The 19,277-nt window shown below is 55.0% G+C and overlaps 2 protein-coding genes across 4 annotated transcripts; both read left to right on the top strand.

Moving 5' to 3' along the window:
• The first annotated feature begins 6,196 nt into the window (after positions 1-6,196).
• On the top strand, positions 6,197-9,795 carry CALHM1 (calcium homeostasis modulator 1). The gene is made up of 2 exons (XM_032609291.1): positions 6,197-6,748; positions 9,289-9,795. The coding sequence occupies exons 1-2, from the start codon at positions 6,197-6,199 to the stop codon at positions 9,769-9,771; spliced, it is 1,035 nt and encodes a 344-aa protein (XP_032465182.1). The 3' UTR covers positions 9,772-9,795.
• Positions 9,796-12,715: 2,920 nt separating this feature from the next.
• CALHM2 (calcium homeostasis modulator family member 2) lies at positions 12,716-18,106 on the top strand. 3 transcript variants are annotated; one of them, XM_032607511.1, is made up of 3 exons: positions 12,716-12,953; positions 14,960-15,678; positions 17,019-18,106. In XM_032607511.1, the coding sequence occupies exons 2-3, from the start codon at positions 15,124-15,126 to the stop codon at positions 17,433-17,435; spliced, it is 972 nt and encodes a 323-aa protein (XP_032463402.1). In that variant the 5' UTR covers positions 12,716-12,953; positions 14,960-15,123; the 3' UTR covers positions 17,436-18,106. The 3 variants fall into 3 exon arrangements, with proteins under 3 accessions (XP_032463402.1, XP_032463403.1, XP_032463404.1); XM_032607512.1 differs by having other exon boundaries at positions 14,239-15,678; XM_032607513.1 differs by having other exon boundaries at positions 14,189-15,678.
• Positions 18,107-19,277: the final 1,171 nt, after the last annotated feature.

The following is a 19,277-nucleotide window of genomic DNA, read 5'->3' as shown; positions in this document are numbered from 1 at the left end:
GGGCTTTCCAGGCTATGGGGAGCCCAAGGCAGGGCAACCTAACCCCTCTTGGCCTCCTTCCCCAAAATAGCCCAGTCTCTGGCCGAGTTTCTGCGTGTGGCCCCCTGTGTGCTCTACAGCCGCGCTTCACGACCTTCAGTGTGTTCACCTGGGCTCTTGGTAAATGCAGATTCTGATGCAGTCTACCCAGGACTGGGGCTAAGACTGCATTGCTAACAAGCTCCCAGGTGATACTGATGCTTCTGGGCAGTGAACCAAATGTTGAGTAGCAAGAGTCTAAATAGATCTGCCATGGGTTCTGGGTCCTAGATGTCCAGATTCTACATTTAAAATAATAATGACGACAATAGCACATGCTTGTATGGTGCTTAGTATGTGCCAGTCATTATTCCATTCTATATATAATTCATTTAATCTTTATGATAATCTAATGAAGTAGGATGATTATTAGTCCCATTTTTTCGAGGAGAAAACTGAGGCATAAAAGGTTAAGCTGCCTGAGGTAACCCATGTAAGAGCTGGAACTTTATCCCAGGACGTCGGCTCTAGAGTTTGCTCTGAGCTACTACGTCAGTCTCCCCTCTAGACTGTTGGTGTGTGTATTTGTTTTCAGTGCTCTGGTTGGGTTTCCTGCAGCCTCCAGCAAGATTCTCTGAGCGAGCCCCGCTTGCTGAGTTCCTCTTAAAAGTACTAATGAGTGCCTCTTGCTGACTACTGCTGATGAATAGTTTTATATATTCTGGCAAGGGGATTTTTCTGTTTTTGAATGTCAAGGGGGCTGACCCTTCCAGCTCCCATCTTCCCAAGTCCCAGCAATTCTACTCCTAGCCCACCAAGGCTGAGCAGCCCTTTAAGATGCTGTTGCATTTTCAGCCCAGCCTTCTGCTCACCTCCAGCTAGCACATGCTTCCTGCCTCACCCCTCTACTCACCACCCTCCCCACCACCTGCAGCCTGACCCCGAGCTTAGCCTCTCTTTCTAAGGCTGCCTCGTTCACCAGGCATTCGAGGGGTGTCTACCCACTGCCGTCAGCAAGAAGCTGGCATCCTGGTAAGGATTTCCCCAGGGATACAGTGTATGGACCAGATCTGCAAATCAGGGTACAAATTAGGTATCTAGGCAGCCCTAGACATCTCCACACTGAACAGGAACCCCAGGTGGCTCTGCAGATGCCAGTGTTTAAGAATCTCTGGGCCGGGCTTCCCTGGTGGCGCAGTGGTTGAGAGTCCGCCTGCCGATGCAAGGGACACGGGTTCGTGCCCCAGTCCAGAAGGATCCCACATGCCGCGGAGAAGCTGGGCCAGTGGGCCATGGCCGCTGAGCCTGCGCGTCCGGAGCCTGTGCTCCGCAACGGGAGAGGCCACAACAGTGAGAGGCCCGCGTACCGCAAAAAAAAAAAAAAAAAAGAACCTCTGGGCCAAGTGTGGTTGTGGGGTCTGACTCAGGGATGAAGACCCTTGAAACACCAGGGTTAAATCTTGCTGGAAGAACTGCCACTCAAGCTCTAGCAGCCCAAACCGGAAGCATTGGGGGAGATCTAGCCTGTGAGCTCCTCTGGGTCTCTGCCCCTCCCTGATGACTCACCAGACACACACACACACACACACACACACACACACACACACACACGCATCCTGTTATTGTGCTTGGTGGCCACAGACATGCACAGACTTGGGTTCACCCCACACTTTTCTGGTCCTCAGGGCATGGGGGCAGCACAGGGGCCCCTGGATGCCCTCCTGGAGCCCAACCCCCTCCATATCGGGCAATCTCTGTTCTCCTGGGTGCTTGCCAAGGGACCTTGTAGGATGGACAATCCCTGCAGCTCAGCATTTCCCCTCCCATCCTGCTGTGGTCAGGCCATGTAAATGTCTGAAATAGTACTGGGGTGGGGAAAGATTTAGGCAAAGTGTTAGCAGGGATTGGGGGAAGTGGGGGAAGGGAGGAGGGAGACCTTGGACATGGTCCAGTCAGCAGGGGTGAACTCCAGCCCAGGGAAAGGAGGCTCAGGGCCCCTACCTTGGGCTGCAAGGAAGCAGCATCTGGACCAGTGAAAAGCCACTGACTGCAATCTATACTCTTGCCGCCTTACACTGAGCACTTATAGGTGCCTACTGCATAGAAAGCACTATGCCAGGGCGTAGGGAAGAGAGGATACACAGATGATACGCCCCACCATCAAGGAGCTCACTGTCTACTAGAGGGACAGAGATGGGTATAGACATCATTATAGGGACTTCCTTGGTGGCACCGTGGTCAAGAATCGGTTCGAGCCCTGGTCCAGGAAGATCCCACATGCCGCGGAGCAACTAAGCCCGTGTGCCACTACTGAGCCTGTGCTCTAGAGCCCACGAGCCACAACTACTGAGCCCTCATGCCACAACTACTGAAGCCCAGGCGCCTAGAGCCCGTGCTCTGCAACAAGAGAAGCCACCTTAATGAGAGGCCTACGCACCACAACGAAGAGTAGCCCCCGCTCGCCGCAACTAAAAAGAAAGCCGGCACGCAGCAACAAAGACCCAATGCAGCCCAAAAGTAATTAATTAATTAATTAAAAAATAACTGTAATCAAAATTCTAGTGATAATGAGAATAATGGGTTTAGAATCCAATCAAGCTGTTTTTTCCCACGTATTTTGCAGAGTGTATATGTGGTTAGAGCAGACACCTGAAGCCAATTTGGGCACCACGAAAAGGGCACATCGGCTACAAACAGGGAGCCGCGTCCACTATAGATGGAAGACAGAGATTCCAGACAGCCTTTTGGAGCCACACTCCTCCTGGACTCCTGGCCTCATTTGCTGGGTCTCTCTCGTCCTGCTCTCCACCTGTGGCTGTGCCCCTTGGGAGTCCCCAACAGGGTCCTCCAGGGGCCACCAGCCTGGATGCTCCAGTTACCCAAGGCCCAGGTTGAGGGCTAAGGGGAGCAATATACTTCCCCACCTGTATCCTGCTTGTGACACGCTAGCATTTCTACCCAGACTCGTAGAGCAGGAGAACCTCATCCAGCTGGAGGAGAAAGGCAAAAAACCAAAAAAAAACACACTTCCCTGCCTCCTCCTCCACCCACCCTCCTACCCCCAACTCCCACCTGGTCTGGGTTCAAATCCCACTCTTTCACCTACAAGTTGTGTAACTTTTAGCTGGTGCTGGGAAGGAAGACTTTCCTCTACCCTTCTAGGATCTTCTGGCTTGTTTCAGAATTAAATTGAAACAAGGCAGGTAAACAGGAGGAAATCTAATTTCGTACGTATGGGAGTCTCACATACATGAGAGTGTCAGAGACAGAAAGGTAAAATGCGGTACTTACGCCATCCTGAGCTAGGGAGTAGGTTAGGGGCCTGGGGCTTCCAAGGGCAGGAGGCTCATTCACAGGACGATAAGTGTTACCAAAGCTGGTCTGTTTACCCAACACACAGCAAACCAAACTCTGAGATGCCAAGATTTGCGGCAGAGGAAGCGTTTGTTCACAGGAAGGCAATTGAGGAGACGGCCGAACAAGCCTCAGATCCGCCTCCCCCAAGGCGAGGGGGTTGGGATAGCTATGGAACAAGCAGGTGGGCTTGGCATGGGGAAAGGTGATTGGAGGCAGGAAAAACGTGAGGTAGCTGGTGTTCTGCACAGGTGTATCTGGGTTACATGCTTCTGCATATTCAAGTATACAGGCACTTAGCGTGATCTGGGGGTAAAGTTTTCCAGTCCTCTGACGTCAAAAGGCCATTCATCATACACCTCTGTAGACCCAGTTTTAGGGTTGGTGGTCCCAACCAGCCTTAGCTGGCTTGCACTGGACAAGAACTGGCTCCAAGTTCCTGTAAGACAGTCGGGTTACGTGAAGCTGGGAAGGTATGCAATTAAAGAGGAAAAAAGGGAAAGACAGAAAAAATAACTAAAGCAAGCTTAGTCAGTGAAGGCAGCTTACAAGCAGAGGGGTTTTTACAAGCTGTTCCCCTGTCTATTGCTCTGAAAGACAAGCTCAAGAATTCCTCTTAGCTAGCCATCAGCTTTCATTAACTCTATGAGGTACGGTTTCACAAGAAGATGAGCAGATGTTCGGTAATTAGGTGTTTGCCCTGCCATATAGATGGTGCCACTTAGATAAAATTTACCTCTGGGAATAACTCTTTCTCTGGGAAAAATCCCCAATTTAAATTCCTGTAGTTAGTTAAGGGAGGAGCAGTAGTTTCTCTCGAGCCCACAGGGTCTCTACTGCCTTTAGCTCAAAATAACCCACATGCCAAAGTAGCACGTCTTGGGGAGGTCTGTTCTGAACCCTACACTTGTCACTTAACCTCCCTGAGCCTCAGTCTCAACCTCTGTGAAATGGGGACAATAAAACCTACCCCATGGCGTTGTAGGAGGATCCCATGAGGTGATGCATGTGGAGTGCCGGCATAAGGCCTGACCCAGGGGAAGCCCCGGTCAGTGCCAGTTCTTGTCAGTAACACAGAGACACACAGACACAAAGACCACTCACGTGGTTACGTAAGAGGATGAGGCCAGTACTGAACCCAAGTTCCGCTGCTCACCACTCAAAAGGCCAATACTAGGGGGACAAGTGTTGGTGGGAAAGGAACATCTGCTTGATTCAGCAGCCTTCATCTGGCAGGGGTCGGCTTCCTGTAAAAAGAATTTAGGAACGTGTGTCACACCTTTATCTGTGTCTTCAGGGAACTGGGAGTTCTGTGCCTCTGCTCTGTGGCTGGTCTGTCATCTAAACTCCTACCAGTTTCCCAGCACAACAGCTAGTCTTTGTTTTTACATCTTCATGTTTCCTAACCATTAACTCTTAAGCCAGCCTTCTGAGTCTCAGGGGAGGCCTGGGAGATGAAAGCTTTGCTACAAACAAGAGGCAGGTGGAGGACATGGGTTGGGGCTGGTAGGGGGGAGGTCTGTCCCAGGAAGGCCCCACAGGACCCTGCTTGGTTACAGTTACACTCACACACCACAGAGCCACAAACACTGAAGCCCAAAGCCACAGCAAGTTCACACACACACACACACAGGGGCACACAGATCTGAGGGTCCCAGGGAGCTGCCCTGCCCAGGCTCTCGCTCAGCCTCAGCAGCCCCAACCTCACCCTCTTGCCCCAGACAGAAGCCATCTGGCTGGAGCTGGATCTGACCCACTCTTCTGAGAGAGCTGGCGACATCAAAGGGAGCCCTTTAAGCCCCTTTCCACTTTTCTATGCTGGTGGAGGGGTCCCTGCCTTGGTTCCTGCAGACACTCTGGAGTCCCCAGCCCCAGGCCTGAAACCCTACCGCCCACTCCTTTATTTTTTGATCTGGCGGAGTAGAGGTAGGAGGTAGAGCCAGGAAAGGATTTTTCATCTGTAATCCACAAAGACACAGACACACCCACCGAGACACAAGCAGACAGGACATAAAAGCATCTGCGTTATGCTTATAGCTCTCTGCCTGGCAGAGAGGGGACCCAGCACCCTCTCAGATCCAAGTCCACTGACTCCAAATTTAGGGCTTTTTACTTTATTCATTTAGCACTATCTCCACCACCATCCCCATCCCCACTGTGACCGCTATCACCATCATAACTGCCATCACCACCACCATCACCATTAACACCATCCCCACCACCATTATCACCCCATTATAGCCACCACCACCACTGCTATCGCTACATCATCATACCATCCTTGTCTGAGCAGATGGAGGAGCCCTCTTGGATCCTGACACAGCATGGAGGAAAGACCCAATGAGAAGGGCAGAAGGAGGGCGACATGCTTCCTAGGAGCCCAGGGGACAAGGTCCAGAAGCTCAGGCCTCTGCAGCATCCCTAGTTTCTCCCAAACCTCAACCCTGCTGGAGACAGTGTCTTCCCGGACAGGTCTGAGCCTCCTTCCCTGCCCTCCTCCCAGCCCACAGAGAACTGGTCCCCATCAGGCATGGTCCTCGTGGTTTCCCAGTGCCAGAGCCAGCCGTGGAGAGAGAGAAACCCAGCAGGGGCGGGGCAGGGAGGGGCAGCACCCTGGCTGCACCCATGGGATTGGCCAACCTGTGCCCTCTCGGCCAGCACCTGACTTAGAAGGTTCCTCAAAGAGACAGTGGCCTCAGCCTCCGCCCTGAGCTCTGCCCATCTCAGCCATGAAGTACCCACCCAGTGGGCAGAGTGGGCCTCAGGGGCCATCCTGAGGCAGCGGTGAGGTGGGAGGAGGCCGGCAGACCCCGTGCGGGGCACCATGGACAAGTTCCGGATGATCTTCCAGTTCCTGCAGTCCAAGCAGGAGTCCTTCATGAACGGCACCTGCAGCATCATGGCCCTGGCCAGCGCCCAGATGTACTCCGCCTTCGCCTTCAACTGCCCCTGCCTGCCGGGCTACAACGTGGCCTACAGCGCCGGCATTCTGCTGGCGCCACCTCTGGTGCTCTTTCTGCTCGGTCTGGTCATGAACAGCAACGTGTCCATGCTGGCTGAAGAGTGGAAGCGGCCACCGGGCCACCGGGCCAAGGACGCCGCCGTGCTGCACTGCATGTTCTGCTCCATGGCTCAGCGCGCCCTCATCGCACCCGTCGTCTGGGTGGCCATCACACTGCTGGGTGGCAAGTGCTTCCTCTGTGCCCTCTGCACTGCTGTGCCCATGACCATGCTGGGCAACGGCAGTCTGGCCCCCGGCCTGCCCCCGCCCGAGCTCGCCCGCCTGCTGACCCGGGTGCCCTGCCCCGAGGTCTGTGACGGCGACTGGCTGCTGGCCCACGAGGTGGCCGTGTGCTACCTGTGCTGCGTCTCGCAGGTAAGGGGCCAGATGGCCTTGGGCTGGGTCTCCCCTCACAGACCGGGTCCCTCGGAAAGGACCCCATCCCCCATCTCGAAATGGGGCTTCCTCAGGATGTGGTCATGTTTCCCCCAAATAGATGTAGGCCCCCAGCCAGGGCTGGGTCTCCCTCCTCAGACGGAGCTCCATGGGGCAGGGGCATATTTCCCCAAAGGAGGCCAGGGCCTCCGAAGGCAGAACCATGTGTCTTCCCTCAGGTCAGTGCCACCTGGGAAAGGAGCACTGTGCCCTGTGCTGAGGTCCCCAGAGGGGACCCAACTGCTCAACCAGCCCCTCATCCTCCACCCTGAGCTCCAGTTTGGAAATCTGGGGGAATCTGCATCCATTTCCTCTTCCAGGCCGGGGCAGTGGTGAGGCCAGTGTGTGGCTGGGCCATTTGGGTACATTTCCCTGGCAAATGTCCCCAGCTGGTGCTCCCTGCTCAGGGAGTGGGAGCTGAGGGGCCGGTGCCCCTGGAAGGGAGGCCTGAGTGAGGGGGATGCACTGTTGGGATGTGCCCCAAAGGAAGGGATGGAGGACCCACTGATGGGGAAATCTAGAGCTCAGGTCCCTCAGCCTCGCTCCCACGTCCTCTGCCCCTCAGACCTCCTCTGCAGTTACTGTGCGTGGGGAGGAAGACCCAGGCAGGGACCCAGGCTGTCAGGGAGGGGACAGGGGGCTGGGCCTGCCCTGCAAGCCTGGAGAAACATGCACACCCTGCTCCAGCGAATCCAGACACCCCCGCTCCCCCTCCAGCCTGGACTCTCCCCTGTGGGTTTTGCGTCATCACCAGGCACCCATGTGAACCTCACGCTCCAAGCGTACAATCTGAACTCTGCTTCCCTCCCAGCCTGCACCTCCTCTCCTGTGGGTACTTGTCCGTCATCCCAGGCCTCGGGGCCTGGGGCAACTGTCCCTCCACCTGACCTTTAAACCATCAACTCATAAACTAAAAGGGCCCCCAGATGGCAGGCTGCCTGGCCTATAGACATGTTTCATTTGGCCTTCAGGGGTTGAATTCGAAATTCAATTTTAGAATTAGTTGGCATCATCTAAACCCCAGAAATTTTCCCATGAAAATGAGATTGTCCAGCGTTACTTGAAACTTCAGGAGATCCAGCCGAGCAGGGTCCACACTTCCTCACCCAGCACGTGCTCTGCACCTCCCCACCTGATGATTACTCTGCCATAACCCACTGCCCCACTACAGGCATTTGGGTTGCCCTGCTTCCCCATCCTGATCTGGCCGAGTGCTTCTCTGTGCAGCTGGGGTTGACCCTGAAGCTCAGACTGGGGGAGCAGCCTTCCCCACAGTGAGTAACTGGAAGAACAGAACTAGCACCCAAGCATCCGGTGCTCTTCAGCATGGAGTTTGAGCAATTGTCCACTTTGTCTCTGTGACCCCTGAGCCCAGCTCAGAGCCCACACAGAGGAAACGCTGACTGAGCGCTGCTGACTGAAAGGCAGACACTAGCAGGAGCCGGAGGAGAGATACAGGACTCAGAGGAGGAAGCGTCACTATGGGAGGTCAAGGAAGGCTTCCCGAAGGAAGAGGCATGCTTACTGAGGGCTGGTTGGCCTAAATAGTGGCTAACAGTTACTGAACGGTAACTAGGTACCAGGCACTGTGCGAAGTTTATTATCACATTTAGTTCTCAGAACAACCCAATGGGATAGGTACTATCAACAGCCCCGTTTTGTAGGTGGGAGACACTTTGCTCCTAGTCAACCGTTAAGGACAGGCATACTTCGTTTTATTGCAATTCACTTTATTAGGCTTTGTAGACATTGCATTTTTCACAAGTTGAAGTTTCATGGCAACCCTGCATCGAGCAAGTCTATTGGCGCCATTTTTCCGACAGCTTTTGTTCACTTCGTGTCTCTGTGTCGCGTTTTGCTTATTCTCATGTTTCAGATTTTTCATTATTATATGTGTTATGGTGATCTGTGATCAATGATCTTTGATGTTACTACTATAACTCACTGAAGGCTCAAATGATGGTTAGCATTTTGTAGCAATAAAGTATTTTTTAATTAAGGTATGTATATTGTTTTTTATACATAATGCTATTCTACACTTAATAGACTACAGTATAGTGTAAACATAACTTTTATATGCATTGGGCAACCAAAAACTTCGTGTGACTCACTTTATTGCAATACTTGCTTTATTGTAATGGCCTGGAGCAGAACCCACCATATCTCTGGGATATGCCTGTAGTGGAGACAGGCAAACCCATGCAGCCTATTTCCAGGGTCTGCCCAGCTAACTCCTGTGTACTGAGTGCCAGATCTACATACAGGGCATTTTACTCACGTGGTCTCATTTCCATGAGATGGGTAGGTCTATGCCCATTTTACAGAAGAGAAAGTGGAGGCCAAGAGGTGCTGTCATTTGCTCTTTGTTGTCAGTGCTCTTTTCCCTAAAGGTCCTGACATGGAGTGTGCTTTGGGGGGTTGGACAGGTTTGGGAGGCTAGAGGGCAGTGCCCAGCTGACTCTCTCTTCTCTCCCCTGCAGTCACTGGGCTGGTCCTTCGTGCTGCTGACCACACTGCTGGCATTCGTCGTGCGCTCTGTGCGGCCCTGCTTCACTCAGGCCGCCTTCCTCAAAAGCAAGTACTGGTCCCACTACATCGACAGTGAGCACAAGCTCTTCGATGAGACAGGCACGGAGCACACCAAGGCCTTTGCCAAGGTCTGTATCCAGCAGTTCTTCGAGGTCATGATCCATGACCTGGAGCTGGGTCACGGCCATGGGGCGCTGGCTGCAGTCCCTGCTGGCTCGGCTGCTCCCACTGCCACAGACGGTGCCAACGAGGAGAGGGAGAAGCTGCGCGGCATCACCGATCAAGGCACCACAAACGGGCTGCTCACGCGCTGGCACGAGTGCAAGCCGCCCCTGCGGCTGAGCCAGGAGGAGCCACTGGTGGGCAATGGCTGGGCTGGGGGCGGGTCCCGGCCTTCACACAAGGAGGTGGCCACCTACTTCAGCAAAGTGTGAGCGGCAGCCAGGTGAAGAGGCAGGAATGGGGGTCTGAGGCCACAGCACCTCAGACCCCCAAACCAGATGGAGAAATGAAGGCTGCAAGTGCCGGCAGGAGGCCCCAGAGCACTCACCTCGTGCCCAGGCACTCACCTGCCCATTTGGAGCTGGAAGGGGACCTCACCCCTCCAACTGTGACACTACCCTGGGTCGCCATGAGCAGCATTAGTCAGAAGGGCTCAGAACTGGCTTGGGGGGGACAAGCTCCCACCTGCCCAGCCCCTCCCAGGCCACTCCACCCCTGGTTCACTATCTCCTTTCAGGTCCTACGAGCATCCTTGCCCCAGCATCCACTCATCTGTGATGTTTTAGGATCTCTGTTCCCTTATGCTCAAGGCTCAGGGAATGGGAGAGTGTCCAGCCATCTCATGAAGCAGGAATCCTCTGATTTGGGCCAATCTCCTGAGTGAGGCTGAAGGGGCCAAGGTGGGCCATAACGACATGACACAGCCTCATGTGGTCACAGGTGATAAGACAAGATGCCAGAAGCTAGGTACACTCAGGAGAAGCCAGGGTGTGTCTCACCATGGAGTTCACGCGACATCATCAAGGTGGATTGCACATTTACTTAGCACTGGTCACAAAAGGCCCGGGGTCGTAGTCTGTTTGAATCGCTATAACAAATACGGCAGACTGGGTAGCTTATAAACAACAGAGACCTCTCTCACAATTCTGGAGACTGGAAGTCCAAGATCATGACGCTGCCATGGTCATGTTCTGACGGAGGCCCTCACTGGTTGGTAGCCAGTGCCTCCTCACTGTGTCCTCACATGGCGGAAGGGGCTAGGGGGCTCTCTGGAGCCTCTTTCATAAGGCATCAATCCCATGCCTTAAGCACCTCAAAGACCCCACTCCCTGATACCATCACCCTTGGGGGGCAAGATTCAACATATGAATTTTGGGGGACACATTCAGACCATAGCACATCCCATGGAGATGTCCTTGGAGACTGCCCTGACACACCCCTCACATCAGAAATCAGACCATCCCCAGAGCTTGAGCATTTAGAAAAAGAAGCTGATGCCTTCCCATTTTCTCAGAGACTACCCCCCACCCCGGTGGAGGGGGTCTAAAGTGCTGAGAGCCTCCGCCCTGAGGTGGGGATGAGGGTGGAGGGGTGGGAGCGGAGCTGCCTAGGGCGGAAACAGCTCAGACTCCAGAGTGAGAGAGAACTGGGTCAAATGCTGGATCCACCACTTACAAACCGTGTCCCTTGGGTCAGTTGCTTCATTTTTCTGTGCCTCAGTTTCCTCATCTGTACAGTGGGGATGAGGCACCTACTTCATGGGCTGTGTGAGCATTAAATAGGTGAGGTGTGTAAAGTGCATGGCACGTGGTAGGCACTCAGTTTCTGGCGGATAATGTGTGTATCAATTTCCAAACCTGAGGTCTTATCCTTCTCTTCCCCCTGGACGTAGGGGGAGGGGACGTAAGGAACTGGAGCTACCTTTGTCAAGGCGGAAACTGAGAGCCGAGAAGATGACCTTCTTGCCACCCCCCACCCCCCAGACATCTTTGAGACTAAGTCCCACTCATCTAAGAATTCATTTTGATCTTGATCCCTGTAACATTGTGTTAATAATTTCCATTCTTCCTTAAGCATCCTTCCCTCTAGTCCCACTTCTGAGACCCAGTCTCCCTCCCTTTATTTGGGAAGAGGGCGAGACCTGGAAGCCAAGGTGGGCTGGAGGGCTCCTCCAGGAGGTGGGACTTGCTCTAGGGGAAGACTCAGATGAGTAAAGACCAGGGGTGTGTTGGCAGCTGCGGGGTGGTGGGTTCCAGTGGGAAAAGCCAGCCCAGAGGTATTGAGAGGTACAAAATATGAAGGAAAGAGTAAAGCTTTGGGTCAGACAGACCTGGGTTCAAATACTAGGGCTGTAGGACCTGTAGTTACCCAATCCCTCTGACCCCCAGTTGTCTGTCTATAAAACGGATGTTACAAAGACCTGTTTTTAGGGTTATAGTGAGGTTAAAGGATGACTTTTGAGGAAGAATCGGGAACTTTGTTTGGCACATGGTAGGATGTGAAAAAATAAACACTGGTCCTTTTCTCTTCATTCCTATATGTGAACAAGCCCAGCTCAGGGAGGCCAGCATGTCACTCAGCAGTTCCATGCTCCCAGAACCACAAGCAGTGCAGAGCAGACAGGGGTCTGGGGGAGGTTGTGGGGGTCTCTCCCTTGATCCTGGGGGCCATCTAGACTGTCCTTGGACAGGGCTCTCCCTTTCAGCATTCCTGACCCATGGCTTTTCAGCCTCAGTTTGCATACTCCCACAGACGGGGAGCTCATGACCACTTTCTGGGAAAGGCTGAGCGGCTCTGATTGTTACAAAGGGCTTCCTTGAGAAACCTGCCTCCTTGTAATTTCCACCTACCAGTCAGAGCTCTACCTACAGGGTCTTAGAAAATCCCTAGAGTCCAGAATTTTCTCATCAGTGCTCCTGAGATTTGACGCAGCACCTGGGGAGCTAGCTGAAGTACAGACAGAAGAGCCAGCAGGGGGAGGGTTTGCTCAGAGAGGGGCAGGACGGCTCTGAGGGAGAAGGGCCAGAACAGGGGAGGGGTACCCCTGGCTTTGCGCACCCCGCTAGGAGGCAGTGTCAGTCTGGTGGCACCTCTCCCCTAACCCTGCTCGGGACTCGGTTCTGGCAGCTTCTGTCGGTGGGGGTCAAGCAGGGGGTGCTCCCGAAACTGGCCTGGAGGGCAGGCCCGGGCCAGATCTGGCTGAGGCCCCCTTCCTGGCCCGGAACTGGTCCCACTGGCGTGGAGCCTCAGAAGGCAGGCGAGCCGCCGCCGCAGTCCCCTCCACTTCCTCTCCTCCCCCGCACCGCCTCTCCACCCCCCCCCCCCCCCCCCCCCCCCCCCCCCCCCCCCCCACTGCCTGGCGCCCGCCCGGAGGCTGTTTTTCCACTGGCTGGCGCGAACCATCCAACTCACGGGTTCTGCCTCTTTTCTGGAGTTAAACTTTTCTGAAGACACCACAAGCCCCAGGCCCTGCTGGTCTCTCCGGAGCAGAAGCAAAGCGGGAGGGAGCCCGCCTAAGGCGCGGGCTGGCCCATGCCCGGGAGCTCCAATGTCCTCGCCCCACTTGCCCAGCTCCGTGGAGGCCAAGGCCACCAGTGCCCGCAGCTGACCCCAGGTAAGGAAGGGGAACATGCAGGGCCACTCCAAGGCTGCCCAGAGGGATTGTCCCGGGGAGCCAGGCCCCTCGCTGAGGACCCCAGTCCCCAGCCACCTATTTCCTGTCCTGACTCTGGCTGGTGGAGGTCCCATCCCGGGCCTGGGGGCCAGGGGCAGTAGTCTCAGAAGATAGCCTGTTCCCTCCTCTGCTCACCACCCACCAGTGTTCAGGCATCTTGTACCCCACTTTGGGTGGTTTCTGAACCCAGGGGAGCATATTAGGAGCCCTGAAGCCAAGAGGGGAGAAGGAAGAGGGAGAGGGGGCTGTCTTTAACCCGTTCATCCCCAGCAATATCACAAACTCTCTTTCCCGAGGAGTTAGGCTGGAGCCCCTGGGCCCCCAGGCAGTGAGTTAGGGAAGTCAGGTCTTCTCCTCCTCCTCCTGGAAACCAGCCCATCTGGCCTCCTCAGTGGCCACCCAGCTCTGTACCAGCCCGTCTGGCCGCCTTGGCAGTGATTAGGAGGGGTGGTGGTCTAGACAGGAGGCCTAGAAGGAAATATGGGCAGGTCTCCCCACCTTTGTTTGCTCCGTCCCTCCACTCCCCAGCTGCCTCTGGCCTGAGGACTTTTGTTTTTCACTCCCCGGATGGAGGGAAGAACATGGGCCACACCCCGGCCTGTGTGGGTGGAGCCTGGGAAGGGAGTTGGGGCAGAACACGGCCGGAGCCCCGAGGCCATGGCCACTTCCTGGCAGGCTGCCAGCGCATCTGCTGGCCAGAGAGAGAGGGTGGTGGGTATGGCCAAGCCTTAGCCTTCATCAAGGCTTCCTGTTGCTGGCCGGCTGGGCGGTCCCCAGGCCTAGGGACCTCGGTGGAACAGAGCTGCCGGATAAGGAAAGGGTAACGGGTGGGGAAGGGGAGGTCTACCAAGGCTCTTGCGGATGGGCGCAGAGCAGTGTCAGTAGGAAACCAGGAAAGTAGAGGGCTCCCTTAGCTTGACTCACCCTCGTCCACTTCCCAGGCCTCCTTAGGTCATGCTCAGAAGTCCTGCCCAGGCACCTCCATACTTGAATAGCTTTGAGCAGCGCACTTTATCCTCCTGAGGCCTTAGCCTCCTGATCTTTGCCAGAAGGACAATCATCCCCCATCTGCCTCACTTCTGGGAGGCACCCTCAGGGCTGGACAGGGTGAGATGGAGGGTTTCATATACGGGGCGACTATCAGGCACTGTTTATTCCCTTTCATTTTCCTCCAGCATTCCTGAGAGGAGAGCAAGGACCAGAATGACTTACCCTCTTTTCACAGATGAGGACACTGAGGTCCAGAGAAAGGTCATGAAGTATGTTGAGAGCCAGGATCTCCTAAACCAGTCCAAAGCCTGAGGTCTCCAGAATGAGAAGGTTCTTGTGAACTCCAGGGATGCTACACCAGGCTCACCACTGACTGGAGGCCCCTTCCTCCACCCCACCCCCACCCCCCCCATATCACAGGGTCAAGTCCAAGTCCCTTATCCACCAGAACACCTACTCTGGCTTTTATACCCATGGGCTAGACACCTTGAGGACATACCCTCCAAATAGTCCTAGGTCCCCCAGCACATTAGCAGTACCTGGAATCCCAAAGGGAAAGGCAGTCAACAGCCCACAGTCCCCAATGCCACAGGGCCAGTCCTAGTCCCCATATCAAAGGAAGCTTGTGGTGATGACGAGAACCTGAGTGTCTGAGGCAGATAGAGCTGTGCTTAAATCTCAGCTCTGCCATTCATACGTGAGCCCGATAAGCGCTCACCCCAAGAAAGCCTCCACCTTCCCTACGTGCACTGGGATATCAGAGCTCAGTGCAGGATCTTGACGATGGGCAATGAGGGATGTAAAGCACCCGACATAGTAAGAGCTCAGTGAACAGTGGCTATTCTCATTCCACCCAGGCCCTGGGGCTCCCCGAGTCTCCTTCCTTTCCCAGCCTGACTACGCAAGATCCCCTCGGTCCCTGTTTTTAGAGGCAAATACTGATCAGTCATCTACAGTCCCACAGGAAGCACCAGGCCAGCCACTGCAGGGGATCAAATGGCAAGACTGTGCCCTGCCTTCAGGGGCCCGTAGCCTGTGCGCTTTCCTAGTCCCACCAGGAGCCACCGTCCCAGTCTCCTGCCTCCACCCTTGCCATCGGTCCCCCAGCTGACCCGTCACCATGGCAGCCCTGATCGCAGAGAACTTCCGCTTCCTATCACTCTTCTTCAAGAGCAAGGATGTGATGATTTTCAACGGGCTGGTGGCACTGGGCACGGTGGGCAGCCAGGAGCTGTTCAGTGTGGTGGCGTTCCACTGCCCTTGCTCACCAGCCCGGAACTACCTGTATGGGCTGACAGCCATCGGTGTGCCCGCCCTGGTGCTCTTCCTCATTGGCATCATCCTCAACAACCATACCTGGAACCTGGTTGCCGAGTGCCAGTACCGGAGGACCAAGAACTGCTCGGCTGCCCCCAACTTCCTCCTTCTAAGCTCCATTGTGGGCCGCGCAGCCGTGGCCCCCATCACCTGGTCTGTCATCTCTCTGCTGCGCGGTGAGGCCTACGTCTGTGCTCTCAGCGAATTTGTGGACCCCTCTTCGCTCACAGCTGGGGAAGACAGTTTCCCACTGGCCCAGGCCACAGAAATCCTGGCCACGTTCCCGTGTCGGGAGGGCCCTGCCCGCCTGTCAGGTTTCCGGGAGGAGGTCAGCCGCAGGCTCAAGTACGAGTCCCAGGTGAGCCTGTGCCAAGGGGAGTTCCTCTTCTTTCTCTCCTACGTGGTGGCTGGTGGGGAGGTGCCGGGATGACCCAGTATTAATGCTGGAGTCAGTCCTCAGGGGCTGAGATCTCCAGGAAGTCACTAGATTATCAGCGTTGGGCATCAGAGTTGGGTAACTATGGGTCAGTGCTTGGTGGGGCAAGGGTGAATGCCATCCCCAATAAGAGAGTTTTAAACATTAAAGGAATGTTCTTCCTGCTCAGACCAAGCCTTGATTCCAGTCACAGATTAAGCCCTTTGCTCCAGCCAGACTGAGCACGAACCCCTGCCATCTTCTGAAATATTTGCTGTCGACCGTGAGCTGAAAGCGGAGTGTGGCTGGCTCAAGGGATGAGCATGTTCCTATCCCAGCAAAGGCCCCTGTCCAGCACCGAGTCAGCCTCAGGCACTGCTGACAGGAGGCGAATCCCTTGAGACTGGAAAGGGTGTCCCGTTGGGAGGCAGCAGCTGCCGCCCTGATCCTAGCCTCAGCCTTGGCTTAGTTCTTAAGGAGCTGAGTTGGTCAGGGAGAGAGGGCAAGGGCAGAGACCTGGGCAGAAGCAGAAAAACAGCTGAAGTATTCACTTAAGAACAGCAGGGCGCGAGGGCGAGATAGGAAAGAGCAAAGATTTTCTAAAGGGCTCCTCTTGGGTACAGAAGAAACACAAGTAGGAGCAGGGCTGGAGACAGCACCAAAGGAGATGGAACGTGGTAGACAGAGAGAAATAAAATGTATTTGATGATGCTCAAATGCCCACAGCTCTCTGTACAGGCTTAAATGGGGAAACAGATGACCTTGACGGTCCTGGCCCGCAACAGGCTCACAGCCAAGTGAGACAAGCACATGGGTCATTTCAAAACAAGGCAGAGAATGATGATAAGAGGAACCAGGCCATGAGGACTCAGGGAAGGCAAAATTGCTCCCAGAAGGGATTTTTGAAGGCTTCCCGGAAGTGGTATCTGGGCTGAGCCTGGTAGATTGAGCTGGATTTTGGTGGGCTCAGATGATGTGGAGGGGGCCCTTGGGGCTGCAGGAATGGCAGCTGAAATTGCAGGAGGCTAAGTCTAAGTACAGAGACGGCGTGAGCTCAAGGGAGTGAGGGCAAAGAGGAGGAATTACAGTCAGAAGGGCCTGCCGCCCTTAGAGGAGCAGAATCTGCGGCCAGGTAAGTGACAGAACCAGCTCTCAGGGGGTCGTGACGTCAGGTTCAGCCCAGCCCACACGCTCTGACCAGCTCCCGCTACTTCTTACCGGGGCGCTGGCGGTCCAGACAGCTCCTCCTTGCCTGCCCTCAACCCCGCCCCTTCTCTGGCCAGCTCTTCGGGTGGCTGCTCATCGGTGTGGTGGCCATCCTGGTGTTCCTGACCAAGTGCCTCAAGCACTACTGCTCACCACTCAGCTACCGCCAGGAGGCCTACTGGGCGCAGTACCGGGCCAACGAGGACCAGCTCTTCCAGCGCACGGCCGAGGTGCACTCGCGGGTGCTGGCTGCCAACAACGTGCGCCGCTTCTTCGGCTTCGTGGCACTCAACGAGGACGACGAACAGCTGGTTGCCAAGTTCCCAGTGGAAGGCACACAGCCACGGCCGCAGTGGAACGCCATCACCGGCGTCTATCTGTACCGCGAGAACCAGGGCCTCCCACTCTACAGCCGCCTGCACAAGTGGGCCCAGGGTCTGGTGGGCAACGGCGCAGCCCAAGACAACACAGAGATGGTCCCGCTCGCCTCCTAAGGGTCCTGTTCCCACACTCTTTGCCAATGACACTACTTGGTCCCAAACAGAACCCCATGGCCTGTTCACATCAGCATCAGAGGGGAATTTTTTTTTGGGGGGGCGCAGTGGGGCGCTTGTGGGATCTTAGTTCCCCAACCAGGGACTGAACCTGCACCCTCGGCAGTGAACGCACGGAGTCCCAACTACCTGACTGCTAGGGAATTCCCCAGAGGGGATTTTTTTTTTTTTTTAACCATAGCTTTTGGGGGAAACAGGCCAGGAAAAAGGAACACAAAGTAAAACTGGGGAACAGATGTGAGAGCTAGTAGACAACGTGGTCAGCTCCGGCAGGAAGGCTCTCAGACCTGAAGAAATTCCTTCTCCTGTTGCCACCAGCCACATGGTCAACAGCTTTGGAGAAAAGACCCTTTCCCAGAACTGGTCCTTAATTAACTACGATGTGGATGAACTTTGACTGGTAGGACCCAGTCCTACCGGTCTGCGAAGCCCTGGACAGCAGAGCCAGGTGACAACAAAACTCACCAGCAGACTCCTCGTGCGGAACACTGTGTGTAACTGTACATGGACACCTGGCCCGGTGCTGCTCACCGGGGAAGCAGCCCCCAATGTACGCCTCTAGCTTTATTTTCTATAAATTTTTGATATAAAGTTTTTCTTAGTATAAAGGACTAGCTTGGTGTCTGCACAATTGGATGGGCCATGCCACAGCAGGCTGGAGGTCATGGGGACAGGCCCAAATCCCATTCCTGGGGAGGGAAGAGGACAGAGACTCTGGGCAAGACTGAAATGGATGGAAGGGAAGGCTGGGGCACAGGGAGAGCCAGGTGTTCCCACACGCAGGAAGGCCCTGGGATTGACGACGTCTTAACTGGGTTCAGTTTTCTGATTTGATCTGGGAAACGGATGGAACCCGGCCTTTCTCAGAGGGAAGCTCGGCTAAAATTTCACGAGTCAGCAGATCCTGCCCTTGCACTCAGTAGGGCAGCCTAGCTCTCGTAACCTAGAGCTAGTGACCAAGAACCAGGCCAAGCCCTGCTCTGCCTCCCTCCCATGCCCGCCCCTGCCTGAGCCCCTCCACCACCTCTAAAATCTCTGATGCTCTCTCCCTTGTCCCTGTCCTGCTTTTTGGCATATGACTCAGTCACTTCCCATGGAAAAGCTCTCCAGCTCTTAGGACATTTAAAGCTCTGCCCAAGAAAACTTTAATGCCCTTAAGACCAAGCCAAAAATGAACTGGCTTCAACAACTAGCTGGGTGTGTGTTGGCCTCGAGGAACTCTAGAACATACAGGATTATTACTTATCAAGCAGAAGGAGAGACAGTCTTTCTGGGAACTTTACAGGGAGGTGGGGGTATAGCGGGCCCGTCATGTCCCCTTCTCCCTCAGGACTCAAGGACCAGCAAGTCAATCAAGGCCCTCCGCCCAGCAAGCTCTGCTCAGGGGAGCTACAGGGAGCCAGAGAAACTGTGCAGCTCTCCCAAAGCCACACAGCATGTGGACCTACGTCCCAGCCTCACAGCCTCCACAAAGGGGCACGAGGTACTAGCTGAGCTGAGGCTGAGGGAATGCCCAGAGACTCTGCGATCTAGGAGAGCAAAGCGCTTCCCGGACCCTGCTGACCCCCACTAGCTGGACCAAGAGCCTGGCCAGGGCCAAAGTGGGATCCTGACCACAGAGTCCCTGGGGGTCGGCCCTCCATTCCTGCTCCCCGGGGACCTCCCATGAAGGAGAGACTTAGCTTTTCTGGGAGCCCAGGAGCCTACTGCCTGCAACCACTGAGCAGCCCCAGAAAAGGAAAAAGATGAAATAAATTGGTTCCTAAAACAAGTAAAAAGGAA

This window comes from Phocoena sinus, chromosome 16 (assembly GCF_008692025.1).
Source record: "Phocoena sinus isolate mPhoSin1 chromosome 16, mPhoSin1.pri, whole genome shotgun sequence".
In the NCBI taxonomy this organism is placed as follows: Eukaryota; Metazoa; Chordata; class Mammalia; order Artiodactyla; family Phocoenidae; genus Phocoena; species Phocoena sinus.
The sequence above is the reverse complement of the archived record's forward strand: the minus strand, read 5'-3'. Positions and strand labels throughout refer to the sequence as shown.

Bases quoted from the DNA above. Each gene is read 5' to 3' on its own strand.
- CALHM1 (XM_032609291.1), top strand. From the start codon at position 6,197: ATGGACAAGTTCCGGATGATCTTCCAGTTCCTGCAGTCCAAGCAGGAG. The intron at 6,749-9,288 runs GTAAGGGGCCAG...TCTCCCCTGCAG, and splicing joins ACCTGTGCTGCGTCTCGCAG to TCACTGGGCTGGTCCTTCGT.
- CALHM2 (XM_032607511.1), top strand. From the start codon at position 15,124: ATGGCAGCCCTGATCGCAGAGAACTTCCGCTTCCTATCACTCTTCTTC. The intron at 15,679-17,018 runs GTGAGCCTGTGC...TTCTCTGGCCAG, and splicing joins GGCTCAAGTACGAGTCCCAG to CTCTTCGGGTGGCTGCTCAT.